This window comes from Engraulis encrasicolus, chromosome 11 (genome assembly GCF_034702125.1).
Source record: "Engraulis encrasicolus isolate BLACKSEA-1 chromosome 11, IST_EnEncr_1.0, whole genome shotgun sequence".
In the NCBI taxonomy this organism is placed as follows: domain Eukaryota; kingdom Metazoa; phylum Chordata; class Actinopteri; order Clupeiformes; family Engraulidae; genus Engraulis; species Engraulis encrasicolus.
The window spans coordinates 46,235,891-46,252,161 of NC_085867.1; the positions used below are offsets into that span (position 1 = coordinate 46,235,891).

Below are 16,271 nucleotides of genomic sequence, written 5' to 3' on the forward strand. Positions count from 1 at the left end.
AATGGGGAATACCTGTAGTCCCAGTCTGACACCAGCAAAAAGTGTTTGTTTTGTCCGTGGAAGCAGGGCGAAGCAAGATGCCACAAGTACAGTGCAGGTGGAGGGCGGGAGTTAGGATATTGGAGAGAAGACATGGGGTGGATTCCAAAATGCGGACTTCCATCCTCACTTGCCTGCTTGTGACGTCATGATGACGTCACCGACGATGACAGAAAATGAATTCAACATCTTGCAAAAGCACGATTCTAATGTCATTTCCTAATTTGTAATTGGGACGGTGAATGAAAATGAATCCCCCGAAAATTGTTTTGGCTAGGCTGACAGTGGGGAAACTTTGTTTTCTACGTGGGCGTCAGCAAAATGCGAGGCCACAAGCACAAGTGGAGGACGGCAGTCTGCATATTGGAGTGCACCCACGGTGTGCTGGTGTGTGTCTTCCTCTGTCACAGCTGAACTGCTGATTGGCTCTCACTCTGATCAGCAAAAACCTTCTCTTGGACTCACACAGACGAGCGAATGGACAACAAGAGAGAGACAAAGATATGAGGACATAAGGACTTTGATATGATATATGACTTAGGACTGAGCAAACGATATATTTTTTTATTTGCAAAAAAAAAGAGAGATATTTTTCATTGAATGAAGCGTCATATTTTGACTATGGTCTATAATTATGTATGTTATGTTATTTTGAGGCATATAATGTTGTCCTATGAGCAGGTGGAAATGTCATCAACACAAGACCAAATGGAGATGGACGACATTGGGCTGCTTCTATATTGCTTCATTAAATTGCTGCCTGGATAATTATATCATGTGATCAGTGTCAGTGATGTGTTAGGAACTGAATGATACACTTTTAGCTGTGCTTGGTGCCGAACAAAAACAATTGTGTTTTTAGATGCGTTCTTGCATCTCTATAAGAGGGTATGTCCGGCTGTCGGTCTGTCCATCTGAAACGCTTTCTCCAAATGATCATTCGGTCCTGTGTCGCCAAGGTGGCAGTGCACAGACGGACGCATCTTTTGTCCACCTGTTGGACTTCTTTGAAAAAGGTTTGCACACTCCTTTGGATTTTTTTTTCCAGAAAGATCAAACGTCATCATGCCAATGACGTAGAAGAAAAAGAAAAAAGCCAAAGGAGTGTGCTATCCTTTTTTCTTTCTTTTTTTCGGATTTAAGATTATTATTTTTTGGTCTTTTACAACTTTATTAATGGTAGGACAGTGTGAGAGGTGGACAGGAAGCGAATGGGGAGATAGACTGGGAGGGGTTGACAAAGGACCCGGGCGGGGAATCGAACCCGGGTCAGCCGAATGGCTTTTTCTTTTCCTTTTTTGGAGAAATTGAATGATAACCTACTTGTAAACACATATGTGTAACGGAGGCTAACTAGCACAGAGTTGGCGTGGAACGTTGGTAAAACCTCCCTCCGATAGCCTCATACAGTCTCGTGCCGTTGGGCCGAGAGACTAGTCTCTTGGCCCAGCGGTATCGTACTGTGTCTCCCATTGCCGAACCGTGTAGTTGACGAGGTCGTGCGTTCGATCCCCGAGGGGGGTGAACAGGTGCAAGATGACCTCCGTCACAGTGGTGCCGTATGACCCGGGATGGGAGTGAGGTTTAAGGGGGAGAGTGTAACGGAGGCTAACTAGCACAGAGTTGGCGTGGAACGTTGGTAAACCTCCCTCCGATAGCTTCATACAGTCTCGTGCCGTTGGGCCGAGAGACTAGTCTCTTGGCCCAGCGGTATCGTACTGTGTCTCCCAATCCGAACCGTTGTAGTTGACGAGGTCGCACGTTCGATCCCCGAGGGGGGTGAACAGGTGCAAGATGACCTCCGTCACATATGGTGTTCAGTTGATCAACAAAGCCCTGTAGAAATATTGGTGGAATTATAGGGTAATCATATGAATATCTAATAATTCCAAACAGGTTGACGCTAGTCTCAACACAATCCACCGTAACAAGTCTTAAATGGTTGTTTTGTTTTACTGAAATGTGTGTCCACTACTTATACACCTTCAGTACGAAATGCATCAAAGCTGCTAAGATGCTGAACACCACATCCTGTCAAAGCTGCTAAAATGAAAACTTGTCATTCACCAAGGCCTGTTCTACATTGCCTGGTTACCACCAGACTTAATCACAAGTGAGATAAGGTCTGGTGACCTGTCTACTGCAAATCCCGTAGGGGGGGGGGTGATACAACGGTTGTTTATTGGGCGTTGCGAATGTGTATCATTTGGCATACTTTGCCCATAGTCAATCGTGTCAGTTGTATCTATTCAAATAAACTGCAGTCATCACCTTTCCACGCCTCCCTGCTCTCTGATTGGAGAGACAGGGACCATGATCTGGTACCCTTGCTGTGGACAGACTCCTTGCTGTCTTTCAGATCGGAACGAGTGAGCAGTGCAAAGCAGCTTGGGATTTCCCATGTACATACGTTACTGTGGTAGTCTAACACGCCACAGCCACATATTATCTTTTCATCACATGCATGCAGATGTAAGCTCATGACTGATGAGCTGACACACTGCTTCTTGCATGCGTCACATTTGTCTTTGACCAATATTTCATCATTCTCATCATGACTGCACCATATGACATCCAAGCTCTTTTATGTCAGGGGTGGGGAACTTTTTTCATTCGAATTTCCCCAAAGTCCCCTAAGGGCCGTACTATGAACACAAACCAGGATTTCCACTTGCACTTAAAGCCTATGAGTGCGTTACAATATGCGACCTTGCCTCCTACATTTGTGCTTGTCTCCTCGTACCAGGAAGTAATATGTCATGATGACATCACTGAAAACCGCATCATATTTCAATATCTTACAAAAGCTCAATTGTAGAGTCTTTTTCTCATTTGGGATGGTGAATGAAAAACAGTCCCTCAAAAGTTGTTGTGGCTAGGCTGACAGCTGGGAAACTTTATCGTTTTCTCCATGGAGGAGGGGCCAGGAGGCGGGACGAGGAGACAAGCACAAGTGAAGGAGGCAAGGTCGCATATTGTAACGCACTTAAAGCCTATATTGAAGGGGGTCACCTTTACAACAGACCCAACGGTTAAGACGGCCTCACTGGTCGTAAATGGCCTACATGTTATACTCTAAGCTTCCAGTAGGAGACCTAAGTGAGTCATTCTGAAAGAGGAGAGAGAAAAAACAACAGCCAGGATACAAATGGCTACATCTCATATGGTGACATTACCAGGGCCTGATTAAGATGGCCTGGGGCCCCTAGGCTACAGGCTGCTGTGGGGCCCCCAGAAAGCAAATTTCACAACAAATTTGCATAGACAGTCATAATGACGTGCTAGGAATTAAGGATAACATGTCCACCAACGCTACTCAACATGAGAGATACATTTTGACCAATCAGGGGGCCCCTGGTAGGTAGGGGCCCTAGGCTGCAGCCATGTCTAGCCTGTGCATTAATCCGGCCCTGGACATTACATTTACTTTTGGATATTTATTAATGTAATAATGTGATTAATCTCAGATTTGCCATGCTATTCTAAATTAGATATTTAAACACTGTGTAACCACCATACTCAACAGAGTGAAATAACACAAGATTGGAAAGAGGTTGTTCAGCAGGGCCAGAGTAGGCCTATGATGGCCTGGGGCCCCTCGCTGAGAGGTTGCTGTGGGACCGCCTGGAAGCCAAATTTTGCAACAGATTTGCAATAGACAGTGTCATAATTATGAGCTAGAAACTAAGGATAACATCTCTACCAACGGTACTCAACACAACAGATTAATTTTCAATATTGCATCTTGTCACAATTCTGCAATTTTTCACGTTTTTTGCCAATCAAGGCCCCCTGGCAGGTGGGGGGCCCTGGCCTGCAGCCATGCCTAGCCTGTGGGGGCCCTAGGCTGCAGCCATGCCTAGCCTGTGGGGCCCCCTGGTAGGTGGGGCCCCAGGCTGCAGCCATATCTAGCCTGTGCGTTAATTCGGCCCAGGTGTTAAGCAGCAATCTCAAGGGGACAGAAAGACATCAAGACAAGCAAAAGCCAACTATACAAAAACAAAAGATTTTATTTAGAACATTGGTCAAGGTGAACACAGTAGGCAGAAAGATCACAACAAAATGCTAAACATTTTGATGTGCAAAATGTATAAAATAAATTGTAAATATAGCTGATAAGATACTTATTACAAATTAAGATTAGTCTCGGGATCAACACAAGCTTCAAAGTGGGACATTTTAAGGTGGCTGTAGTGGGAGAATCATGCTTCCATCTTCACAGAGTCCAGCATGGTCTGAGCTTCTTTGTATTCTTCCGTTTCTGCGAGATCTGCTTCGTTTTCCTGTGGGAGGGAAATGGTAAATTGGTCTTAAGAGTGTGTAAGAGTGTGAGCCCTGCGTGTGTGTGTGTGTGTGTGTGTGTGTGTGTGTGTGTGTGTGTGTGTGTGTGTGTGTGTGCAGGGTTCATACACTTTTTCACCAATTTTTTTCCATGACTTTTCCAAAACCTTTTTCTGAATTTCCAGGACCGAAAAACCAATGACCAATCGCGCGCGGGGGGTGGGGGCGTATTAGGCTATATTACAAGCTATATTACGTAGCCTATATTATAAATATGTAATTACTGTATATATTTATACTATAGACTATGGCATATTATATTATATATATTACATAGCCTATATTACAAATATGTAAAAAATAAACATATTCATACTATAGGTTATCTTTTACTACAAGCTATAAGCAACCATTATACTTCATGTTGTATTACATTAATTCTGCTATTATTCACCATTGTTATATAATTCGCTTGTCTAATGTACAGTCAGAAATGAAAATGAATAGGCCTAGGCCAGCCTATAGCAAATTAGGTCGTGAAATCATCATGAAGACACATTTGTATCAACATGCTCTCTATGGAGATGGATAAATGCTCATCCTGCCCAAGTAAGAAATCATAGGCCTGCCTACTACACCTGCCTAAGCACAACAGTCCAAAGCTCCTGTAAGAATGATAATGTTGTGGTCGTTGCTGGAGCAAAAAAAAAAGAGAGACTGCACTGTTCGTGGCATAGTTCTAGTCTGACGCCCACTCAAGGAGATGCTTGGGTGAGTTTCATTTTTAGGCGAGTGCATTTATGAGAAAAATACACCTAACCCCAAAAAAATTCTAACAAAAGGTTTCTCAGTGGTTTACAGTACTATCAGATGTACTTAACAACATACTAAAAATCTGCCAAAATCTGACTTCAGGAAAGGCCTCATTTTCAAGATGGCCGCCGCCGGGCCCTTAAATTGACTCTGGCCTTAAAATTGCATTGAAATGACCAGGAATAGTGGTGTTTGATGCATGTTTCAACCTTGTAATGTTGTCATTAGACTATGTTCGTGATATATAAATGGTTATTAGTGCAGTTTGCTGTTAAAATATCAATTTACAACTGTATGGTATTGTAATATTACACAAATTTGGCCTAGCGGTTAGGCCAAATACTGCTAACCTCTTCCTTGTGTGCATTTTAGTTTTTTTTTCCCAATTATGATTATGTTTTACATTAATATACATGTGTTGCATGGGCATGTTTTAAAATGTATTTATTTATTTTATTTTGTCAGTGATGATCAATGGTAAAAAGCAAGGAATCCATACGAAGGATTCAAAATTTAACTTTTCACTGCTTCCTGTATGGATAGACAAGAGATGAATGTGGACATAAAATAACATTGAAATGACCAGGAATAGAGGTGTTTGATATGTTTTTTTTTCACCATGTAATGTTACTGGAATATTTCCCTGATATTATGAATGGTTATAAATGCATTTTGATTTTGTTTTGATTGATGGCAGCCTACTGTGATATTAGCCAAATCTGCTCTGGCATACTGTATGTAAGCTAAGTACTGCTATCCCCTTTGTTTGTGATTATTTTCACTTTACTTTAAATATATGTATGTTTTTACATTTTATTTATTTATTATATATATTTATTTATACTGTATGTAGGCCCGATGACCTTATAAAGACCTTGAAATGACCAGGAAAAGTGGTGGTTCATGTTCGTTTTGACCAAGTAAATTAAAATAATATTTTGGGAATTAACTTAGAATTATCCACATCATACTGATCCCAATAATATTAAACTCTGGACTCTTCAGTCGTGCTGAAGAATTTGAATTTGGAACAAAATGTGTTATTTTTTGCATTCAAATATAATAAACATTAAACAGGAAATTCATCCATGACTTCCATCGCGACTCTGGCCAAGCTGAAGTGTGAGCCATATTCTTAATGGTGTGTGTCAAGCAAAGTGCATTGAGTTTCCAAAATTTGGGCAGCGCTGAAATAGCACAGATATGAGCAGTTTGACCAGATTGACTTGATCTTGAAATATTGGGCAGCATCATAGTAACAGGCTAAATCATAGTAGCTGGCTAAACATGATGCCCGAGAATTCCCCATCCTGCTGAAATGAATGTGACCTGTGGCCATCATTATGAAGTACCTTGAATTGCTAGTTATGTCATTCTCCCAGTGAAAGGCACTCAAGCTATGATGCTACCAAGGCATGTATAACTATTTGGCAAGAATCTGCTTCATCTTCCAGTTAAGTCTGTAGGACTTGGATACAAGCAAGAGAAGGCCCGGCAGGTTTTAGAGTTGATGGAGCCCGAGATCACAAAGTAAAAGGAGCTGCTGTAGCTATCCAAACGGCGCAAGTGGAGTGGCCTTGCAAGATGTCCAACCAATAAATTACCCTTTGAATGCAGTACTCCCACCTGGTCCATGCCCCTTGCTTGCCCTGGGATACAGGCAGGGCAGGAGCACCACCTTGTCAAGAATGAGTCACAGCTTGCACAATCATGCTCAGCCTTCTGCTTTTCACCCTGCTAATAAATGACTGGACGTCAACCTACAGTACCACTCCACTCTTGTTAAGTTCACAGACGATCAAGAGGGACAAGGCACACTACAGGAAAGAGGCAGACCATTTGAGCAGCACAAAGATGAGATGTGGGTTTGGCCTGATTATCATTGACTTTCAAATCTCTTCAAGACTTGGTCTGACCAAGAGCATAACAATCAACATTTCCCAAACGGCATGGTCGACCCACCCCCTTGGTTTGCTAATGGTTGCATGCTTCCCAACAAAGTGGGAGGAGTGCCGTTTTTTCCGGAGCTCAGAAATTATATTTGTATTGCACTTGGCCTGACTAGAAGCAAGGCTGAAGGTGTTGCGTCATCAGCAGGGCATGGCCTGGCTCGGTTTGGACATCAATGATGACCTATTCTGGACCAACACTGCATGTCAAGAAGTGTCTCAACTTCCTGAACAATCGAGGCAAGTGCTTTACCATCATCACCACATTTCTAAGACCACATTTGTGTACCTGTACTATGCCCCTTTAGGAGACAAGGAGAATGAATGGAGTTAAAAGGGAATTCTCGCCCATTTAGGAAACTGTACTTGATCCCACTTGGCTACTAATGCTTGGCTACTATTGTGATGGAGTGACCATCACTAGGGTTGTGGGTGTGTTCTGACTGTCACACCAACGAGATTGGCTCTTTGGTGTAGCGGTCAGGCCCCCCGTTTACAAGCCCAGAAGGTCTGGGTTTGGTTCTAGGCTGGGCAACTCTACTCCCCTTCGCTACAAATGGTGTCAGAAGTGGGATGGTGTGATGCCATCAGAAGCGTACGCATTGTGTGTGAGCCGTAATTCCAAGTGAGGGACACCCAGGATTGGTAACCCCGTGGTGAGGGACCCCAGTGATGGGTGAAGCACTGATGATGGGGCACACTGGATGGGGGAATTATGACGGGCAGTTGCGTGAGGGACACCATGAAGTGTGTGAAGTGCACGAGTGCGCTTCCTGAAGGGGAAGGCAGTGTGATGGAGTTACCATCACTAGAGTTGTGGGTGTGTTCTGACTGTCACACCAACGAGCCTGGCTCTTTGGTGTAGTGGTCAGGGCCCCAGTTTATTACCCCAGAGGGTCCAGTTTCGATTCTCGGCTGGGCAACTCTACTCCCCTTCGTCACAACCATATTGAATGGGTTTGGATACACCACCCACAAAGTAATCACAATAGTGATGCAAGCCACTCAACAAGCTTCTCTTCTGGCACCACCATAGTCTCAAACAGACTGTAAAGCCAGGCTCAAACTACACGACTAGCGATTGTGTGTCCGATGTTGGCGTCGGGGTGCACCGCACACTAGAAGAGAATCGCAACTGTCAATCTTGTCGCTGCTCGCAGCCACCGAGACAATGCCCGACGTTCTATTTCCAGTCGCAAATATCAAACACTGTTTGATTTCTACGACTTGCGATCGGCGACTCTTTGAGCTGCCAAAGTTCTATCTCAGAACGTCGCTCACGACGAGGAAATCTTCCCCGACAATCGCTTGCGATGGTCCTGGGGAGTAACGTTCCAGCGATTGTCGTAAGAGGGGTTTTCAGCCGAGAATCGGCGCGATAGTCGTGTAGTTTGAGCCAGGCTTTAGGATGCTGAGTTCTTCTCTGCACCCAACAGGCTGCCGGAAAAATTTGCATCTTTCAGAAGAACAATTGCTCTCAGACCCCCCAGAAAAGACTTTTCCCACATACAACTGTACTATGTATACCTGTTGTGCTAAACAAATACATAATAAACTGTCTTGTGCTCACAATCTCTTGTTTTTTACTGGTACTAATACCTGATCTGACTACCGTACGCATATGTGTAATTTGATTCATTTATTTATAGTTACTGTAATGTTTTGGTATTTTGTGTGTTGTGGCTGTGTACTTAGGTTAAGATAGGTTAAGATAAGTTAAGATGTATTTTTGGTTGTGCCTGTGCACATAGATGTTATAATATCATGCACTTTTAATGTTTGTCATGTCTTGTCTACACGGGAGGCAGTGAAAAGTGAAATTTTGAATCCTTCGTATGGATTCCTTGCTTTTTACCATTGATCATTACTGTCAAAATAAAATAAACAAATACATTTTAAAACATGCACATGCAAAACATGTATATTAATGTAAAACATAATCATAATTGGAAAAAAAAACTAAAATGCACACAAAGAAGAGGTTAGCACTATTAAGCCTAACCGCTAGGCCAAATTTGTCTAATATTACAGTACCATACAGTTGTAAATTGATTTTTTAACAGCAAACTGCACTAATAACCATATATATATCAAGGACATAGTCTAATTACAACATTACAAGGTTGAAACATGCATCAAACACCACTATGCCTGGTCATTTTAATGCAATTTTAAAGCCTGAGTCAATTTCAGGGCCCGGCGGCGGCCATCTTGAAAATGAGGCCTTTCCTGAAGTCAGATTTTGGCAGATTTTTAGTATGTTGTTAAGTACATCTGATAGTACTGTAAACCACTGAGAAACCTTTTGTTAGAATTTTTTTGGGGTTAAGTCATAAATGCACTCGCCTATTTGTGTTACAACGATCTGACCGATTTGAAAACAAAGCCACAGATGACTTTTTCAAACTCTAGTCACGCTGCCGTTTATACCGTATTTCAAAACAGGCGCGTCATGCAGACATTGGTAGCCTAATCGTTTGGCTCGCGGTCAGCTGCACATAGACTACTGTACGGATTTCATGTAATCTTTCAGCACACTGGACAAGTTCACTCGCAGGCAGCATGTGCATTGCTTATCAATATCAAAATCTCGGGGCTTACCGAAAGCATAAAGGTTCGCTTGGTGCCCTATCTGGCAAATTAAACCAAGACCAAACAGGTCTTAGGATTGTTTCCTTTTGGCATTAGCTACGTTTCAGTGGAACCGCTAAATATTTTAAAACGCGTTTAACTGCTAACCTGTTAGTAGCTGAGGAGGTAACCGCCTGCTGTATCTTGCCCTTCAGGTGGCTAACAAGTGCCGCTGCTTCGCCCATATCGGACGGACACATCACAACTTTCGTCCTCTCCAGCCATTGTTGATCATCTTTTCAGAAAGTTAAGCCGCGCATTGTTGAAGTAACACTTCGCGACATGCTGTAATATCGTACAGAACCACATTTCTTTTCTAGGATTAGAGCTATGATCACCTCTCACCACCACGCACACACTACATCTAGCTCGCGCGGCGCGTTACGAGGCGGGTTGCCAGGTGTGACTGATTTCTAGCGCCAAAAACGCTTGAAACCCGCCTGGAGCCATTACAACATGCGTTATTTGAAACCCACTCAATTTGGCAACACATGGTTAGGCAGACGCAGCCTGCACTAGACAACATTTCCACGAGAACTCGGACATTTAGATTTTATTACGCCGTGGCATCAACTTCATGAAGATAATTGATGAAACACTGGATGGATTTCCATGACTTTTCCAAAACTTTTGACCAAAAATACGTTTTCCATAACTTTTCCAGGCCTGGAAATTTGAATTTTCAAATTCCATAACTTTTCCAGGTTTTTCATGACCGTACGAACCCTGTGTGTGTGTGTGTGTGTGTAAATAGTTGAGCTGTGTGGCCTCACCAGGATCTGCATCAGGTCGGCGTGCGCCACGTTGAGACGACGACGGCAGTCTGGAATCATCATACGCGACTCCTGCAGCACCTCCACCTGAGGAGCAGAGCAGAGGACACACACACACATGCACGCACACAGATGCAGGCGCGCGCACACACACACACACACACACACACACACACACACACACACACACACACACACACGTCAGGATAAGCTCGCTCAACACCACCAATGACTTGTATCAAACGACATGTCATATATTACCTAATAATAACACATTCTTCAAACCCCATCTTTTCCCCTTCTTTTCACACCCAATTCATACATATTATCTATATAAATCATCTATTTTTTGGGAAAGCACAAAGCACCAAGTACATGACAAAACATTGCTAAATGACATCAAATCTCACAACAAATTAAGCTTAAGTTGTGCAGAGAAGTCAACTACAGAAGTGAACTACCAAAGTCAACAACAAAAGAAATCTACTACAAATTGAAGACAAAAGAAGTGTTATATTAGAAGACACAGGTGTCGTACATGTAGAGGTGTTATATTAGAAGACACAGGTGTCATACCTGTTTTTAAAGAAGTGTTATATTAGAAGACACAGGCGTCGTAGCCTGGTTCTCACCGACGGTGCGTGTGTGTGTACACAAACTACCGTCTGGTAGCACTGCTGTTAACATGCTCTTCTCTAGTCCGAAAATAAAGGGTGCATTTATTGCAACTCACCATCAACAAATTCCTCAAAAACGTTTTCTGTTCATCTCTAAAGAGTCAATATAGTCTATAATCCGTCCTGTGACTCATCAATGCGAGCTGCCGTTGATATTTAAGCAATAAACGCTCCGTTTATTTTCTCGAGAAGAGTATGTTAATGGCAGCACTACCAGATGGTAGTGTGTGTAGCTCTGCTCCACCAGGGGGCTCCAGGCGTCATACCTGTTTCTTGATGACGTATTCATCTCCTGCTTCTGCCTTCAAGCGCTCAATCTTCTCCTCCTGTTGCTTGGCCTCCTTTATGTACAACACTTCCTCTTTGGCCAGCCTGTCAACACCAGAGAAGTCAATACATTAAACTTAACCAAAGGGGGCAGTTCTCCAGGGCCCAGGGAGAGAGGGGGTCCAAAATTGGGTCCTCGTTGCATTGTATCTATTGAGCTGGGAGGCCCTTTCAAATGACTTTGTCCCGGCCCCAGTGAAAGCTGTCAGCGGCCCTGCATGTGCACCTGCTGGGACTACACCTGCTAATGCAAAGCAAAGTGTACCGAGGAGGATTGATAAGACAGGGTGGTTTAGTACGATTGGGGTGCAGGGTTATGGTGGTCAAATGCACTACTGATTAAACACGCTGCTCTATATGTCATAGGTCCTCCATTACGTTTACTCTATCTGTCTGTTCTACATTATACTGCTGTACTCTGTAGGCCTACTGTAGCCTACTGACCCCACACTCTGTAGCCTACTTGCTTGAATGTCATCCTTGTAAGTCGCTTTGGTCAAAAGTGTCTGCTAAATGCTGTGTGATGTAATTTAATGTTTTTACTCCAATATTAGTTAAATGCGTGTGAGTTGAGCTGTGGATGGAAAACAACTAAGTCTGTCATACAAGCTCCTTCCACTTCATCACCTCATTTAAACTCAATGTAATATACAATACCAACTTGGTGAGAAAAGATATGATGTGGCGTTAAAAACACGGTTGTTCTTCGCAACCACTTTTGAGATTAATAACCCACATTCCGAAAAAGGAACGTGCGTGCTAGGTTTTCCTTTTCTTTAGCCACCATCGCCCTAGAAAGAACGCCAATTTAATGACCTCATTCAAAAAAAGAAGTACAGTTTCCTTCCAACCAAGGTAACCTATCTGAGTAACCAGTAGACATGTGTACTTGTGTTTCAATCAGCTGACTCTGCACTAGTTGTATCAAGTTTGCGGTAGGTTCTTTTGAGTGTTTTGAGCTTGCAAGCTGTGGATGGAAAACAACTAAGTCTGTCATACAAACTCCTACCACCTCATCGCCTCATTTTAAACTTTTAAATTTAATATACAATACCAACTTGGTGAGGAAAAATATGATGCGGTGTTTAACAACCACTTTTGAGATAACCCACATTCCGAATAAGGAACGTGCGTGCTATGTTTTCCTTTTCTTTAGCCACCATCGCCCTAGAAAGAACGTCAATTTAATGGCCTCATTTGCTATACAAGATTACAAATCGAGCGCGCAATAGCTGGGAGTTTTCCAGGGCTGCGCAATAAATGCACCGCCCCAAAACTGCAATTCATTGTTTTGCTAAATAAAACATCAGGCTGGCCTAGCGAGATGAGTCAGGGTAGCCTAAACCCGCAATGATAAAGGCCTGTTACTGTTATTAACGATACAAACAAGTATAATGTGTTGTCAAACTACAGCGTTAGATGACAGCGTGAATTTGTGAAAGTTGACAACGCTGACAACATTGATGGTTGCAAAAGAACATGTTATGGAAATGATCATGTGCATGTCATCCTTCTTTCTGGGGCGTTAGCTTAGCCAGTTACTGTAGACAAAAGCAGGTTCTTACCTCTTCACGACTCCTGTCTTGATTTTGATTTGACGTATTCTTGGGTCAGCCATGATAAAGACGTTTTTCTTAACCCTCCTGACAACAAATGCGTGTAAATGAATGAAGTCCAAGCACAGGTGATATCTGTGAGATGAATTTCTGTGCAAGCCTAGCAAACGGATCTTCAGACTGCGCATATGCGAATTGTCTTTCAGAGGAAATGACGTACTCTGAAACTCGGAAGCTTGATTCATGTGTCGCTGCTGGCTTCACGGCTTGTTACCAAACAGTCTGATGTTATCAAACAAAGTGCCGCCTTGCTGGTTACTCAACAATCGGATTGCATGTGGAGGACTACCGTCTCGGACGTGGATTGCATATTTTGAAGTGGACAAGCTGATTTAAAAGAGCGTTTTAGGACATTTACTTCTTCAAAATGGATAAAACTTTAAAGAGAAAGCATGGCAGTGAACGCACAAAGTCTGGGCACGAGGAGGGAGCTGCGAACAGCAAAGCCAAAAAAGCGAAGCTTTCCACACGCCCAGAGAAAGAGAAAATTAAAGAAGAAGCGGGGAAAACCACAAAGAAACGAGCTCATTCGTCAACGGAGGAAAGCAAATCGAAGACCACATCTGAAGTGAAGAAAAATGATAAAGGGCAGTTGGTGTTTAAGGACTGTCCAGACTTCAGGCCCAACATGACTCCAAAGGAGGTGCTGCAAGCAGGCAGTTTCGGTGGCACATACTTCCGGCCAATCTACTCCAGCGTAACAAAACAGAACTATAAAGATGTTTGGAATGAGCTTCCAGAGGACTGGCTTGAAGGATTAAACATCAAGACACAGGTGGCCTCGCCAACCTACAGGGAGGCTGTGAACACGTACAAGGTGAAGTGTGGAGGTAGCCTGGAGATGTGGGAGACCAGTGGGTGGATTGTGACCCAGGACCCATACGGCTGGTTCCAGTGGTACTGCAGGTTCTACCAGGGTCGTCGCACAAAGGACGACGAGCGGCAGATCAGCCGATGGGCGAAGTGTGCAGGGGTGAGGGGCCGCTGGAGGAACAACCTCATCACCAAGGTAGTGAGGTCGGGGTGCGGGTACGACAACCCCACCGTGTCCCCCGTGGTGAGGCAGACGCTGCAGCATTGGGGCTACAGACTCACCCCAGAGGACTACAAAGAGGGGGCGAAGAGAGTCAAGCCGAAGTAATGATTGAGGAAAACAAGAAATTCCTGGAATATTGGCCTGGTCCAAACGGTGGCTTTTATCATTTGATGTGGGCAAAGTGGGGTTTTCAGGGAATGGGAGAGGTCCAAACGTGAGAGGGTGGAGAGTTCATGCATTAAGCTGTTGTTATTATGTATTGTAATGTTAAGTAATGTTTTTTTTAAACTATGGAGCGGGCTATTGCTCACTCAGCTGCCTTGTATGTTGCCTTGGGAGTTGGGACACAATGCTGCCACTCCCGTCAGACTTGAGAATATTTTGTATTTATTTCAGAATGTCTTGGTGAGCTGATTTTGCACCTTCCCTTGATTTGATTCAATTCAGTTTGGTTGGCTAAAGGGGAGGTGCAGGTGCCTATTTCCAAAAATGGTTTGGTTATATCATGAAAGCATTTTCAAGGTTTTATACAGTCTCTTATGCCTTCTATCCTCCTGCGGTAAGCGGATGGAGACTCCCAACTGAGATCGCTCCCGGACGTGCGGTCCCAGGTGTTTCCATCACTCCCGGACGTGCGGTCCCACCCGATTATATTTCACGTATTATCATATACTGCCACATACAAGCAATTTAGGGTTAGGGTTAGGTTTAGGGTTAGGTTTAGGGTTAGGTTTAGGGTTAAGGTTAGGGTTAGAAACAAAAAACTAACATCAACAAGATAACTGGCTCCGTCATATGGCGGTGGTACCGATAGTCTGGCTAGTGGGAGCGAGATGAAATGGGAGCGTCCTGAGTTGGGAGCGTCAATCTGGGAATCCCTCCTGCAGTGCAGTACCCTTCTGGGAACCTCTGTGCTACAGGGGCACATGTATCAGGATTACTGTACACACATTTTATGGTTTCTATTTTCTCCTCCTTAAGTTTATCTGTTTATAATAAAATACAATTTGCGACTACAAAAATGTTGTTCTTGGGAGAACAGAACTGTGCACTGTTACACCACAGGTGATTTTACTCTCTGTTTCAGTGTGTCCAATAACAATGTATTATTGACTACTATTATGTAGTCATAATAAGATTATTTGATTACTAAATATAGGCCTACTACTATATGAGAATGAAAAGAATCAAATCATTCCAAGCAGCATACAAAATGTCAATTATTATAACCAATTAAATGTTAATTAGCCTAATGTTAAAGAACACACAATTGTGGCCTGGTTGTCCAATTCATAACAACCATATTTTAATTAAGGCTATGATCTAGAACTGGGATATTTGGTATGGTAAAACACACATCGAAGAATAAGTGTGGGGTTAACATTTCAACTTAATTACACTTACTTGACTTAACCAAGTTGTTTTGGATAAAAATCATCAGCTATTATTTTTCATGTTGGTCCCTGGAATAATGTGGGATTAGGTGCCTTGCTTAAAGGGACACTGTGTGAGATTTTTAGTTGTTTATTTCCAGAATTCATGCTGCCCATTCACTAATGTTACCTTTTTCATGAATACTTACCACCAGCATCAAATTCTAAATATTCATTAGTTATGACTGGAAAAATTTCACTTTTCATACATGAAAAGGGAGATCTTCTCCATGATCCGCCATTTTGAATTTCCAAAAATAGCCATTTTTAGCTGCAAAAATGTCTGTTCTTGGACCATACTAGAAAATATGTGTTTATTACTTAGTAAACTTTCATGTAAAGATCAAATTTGGCAATAGGCAGCCCAGTTTCAATGAGCAGCATAGTTGCAGTACCTTTTTTGACCATTTCCTGCACCGTGTCCCTTTAAGGGCACTTCAGCCATGGATGGATATGAGGTGGGATCTGGATCTACAACCCCCAGATTGAAAGAAAAAATCCCTAACCACTAGATCATGGCTGTCCAAATGCTGCCCACATTACCTCCACAATTTACAACCATTGGCTTAATTTAGTGCAAAACAACTGAGCAAGTCCCAACAGTAGTCTACTAGAGGTGATGAAGCTCAATTGCTACTTGAAGATACAGCGTTATATTGTATTGTATATTTTTGTATTTTGTTTTGTACAACTATT

General features: G+C 42.9%; 2 protein-coding genes across 2 annotated transcripts; one reads left to right on the forward strand and one right to left on the reverse strand.

The window, feature by feature from the left end:
* Positions 1-4,031: 4,031 nt before the first annotated feature.
* Positions 4,032-13,250, reverse strand: tbca (tubulin cofactor a). Its single transcript, XM_063210783.1, has 4 exons — positions 13,056-13,250; positions 11,430-11,535; positions 10,487-10,573; positions 4,032-4,322 (listed from the first exon to the last, which is right to left on the reverse strand). The coding sequence occupies exons 1-4, from the start codon at positions 13,232-13,234 to the stop codon at positions 4,242-4,244; spliced, it is 453 nt and encodes a 150-aa protein (XP_063066853.1). The 5' UTR covers positions 13,235-13,250; the 3' UTR covers positions 4,032-4,241.
* A 107-nt stretch (positions 13,251-13,357) lies between these two features.
* On the forward strand, positions 13,358-15,835 carry zgc:113208 (uncharacterized protein LOC550591 homolog). Its single transcript, XM_063210782.1, has one exon. The coding sequence runs from the start codon at positions 13,474-13,476 to the stop codon at positions 14,245-14,247; it is 774 nt and encodes a 257-aa protein (XP_063066852.1). The 5' UTR covers positions 13,358-13,473; the 3' UTR covers positions 14,248-15,835.
* The last annotated feature ends 436 nt before the right edge of the window (positions 15,836-16,271 follow it).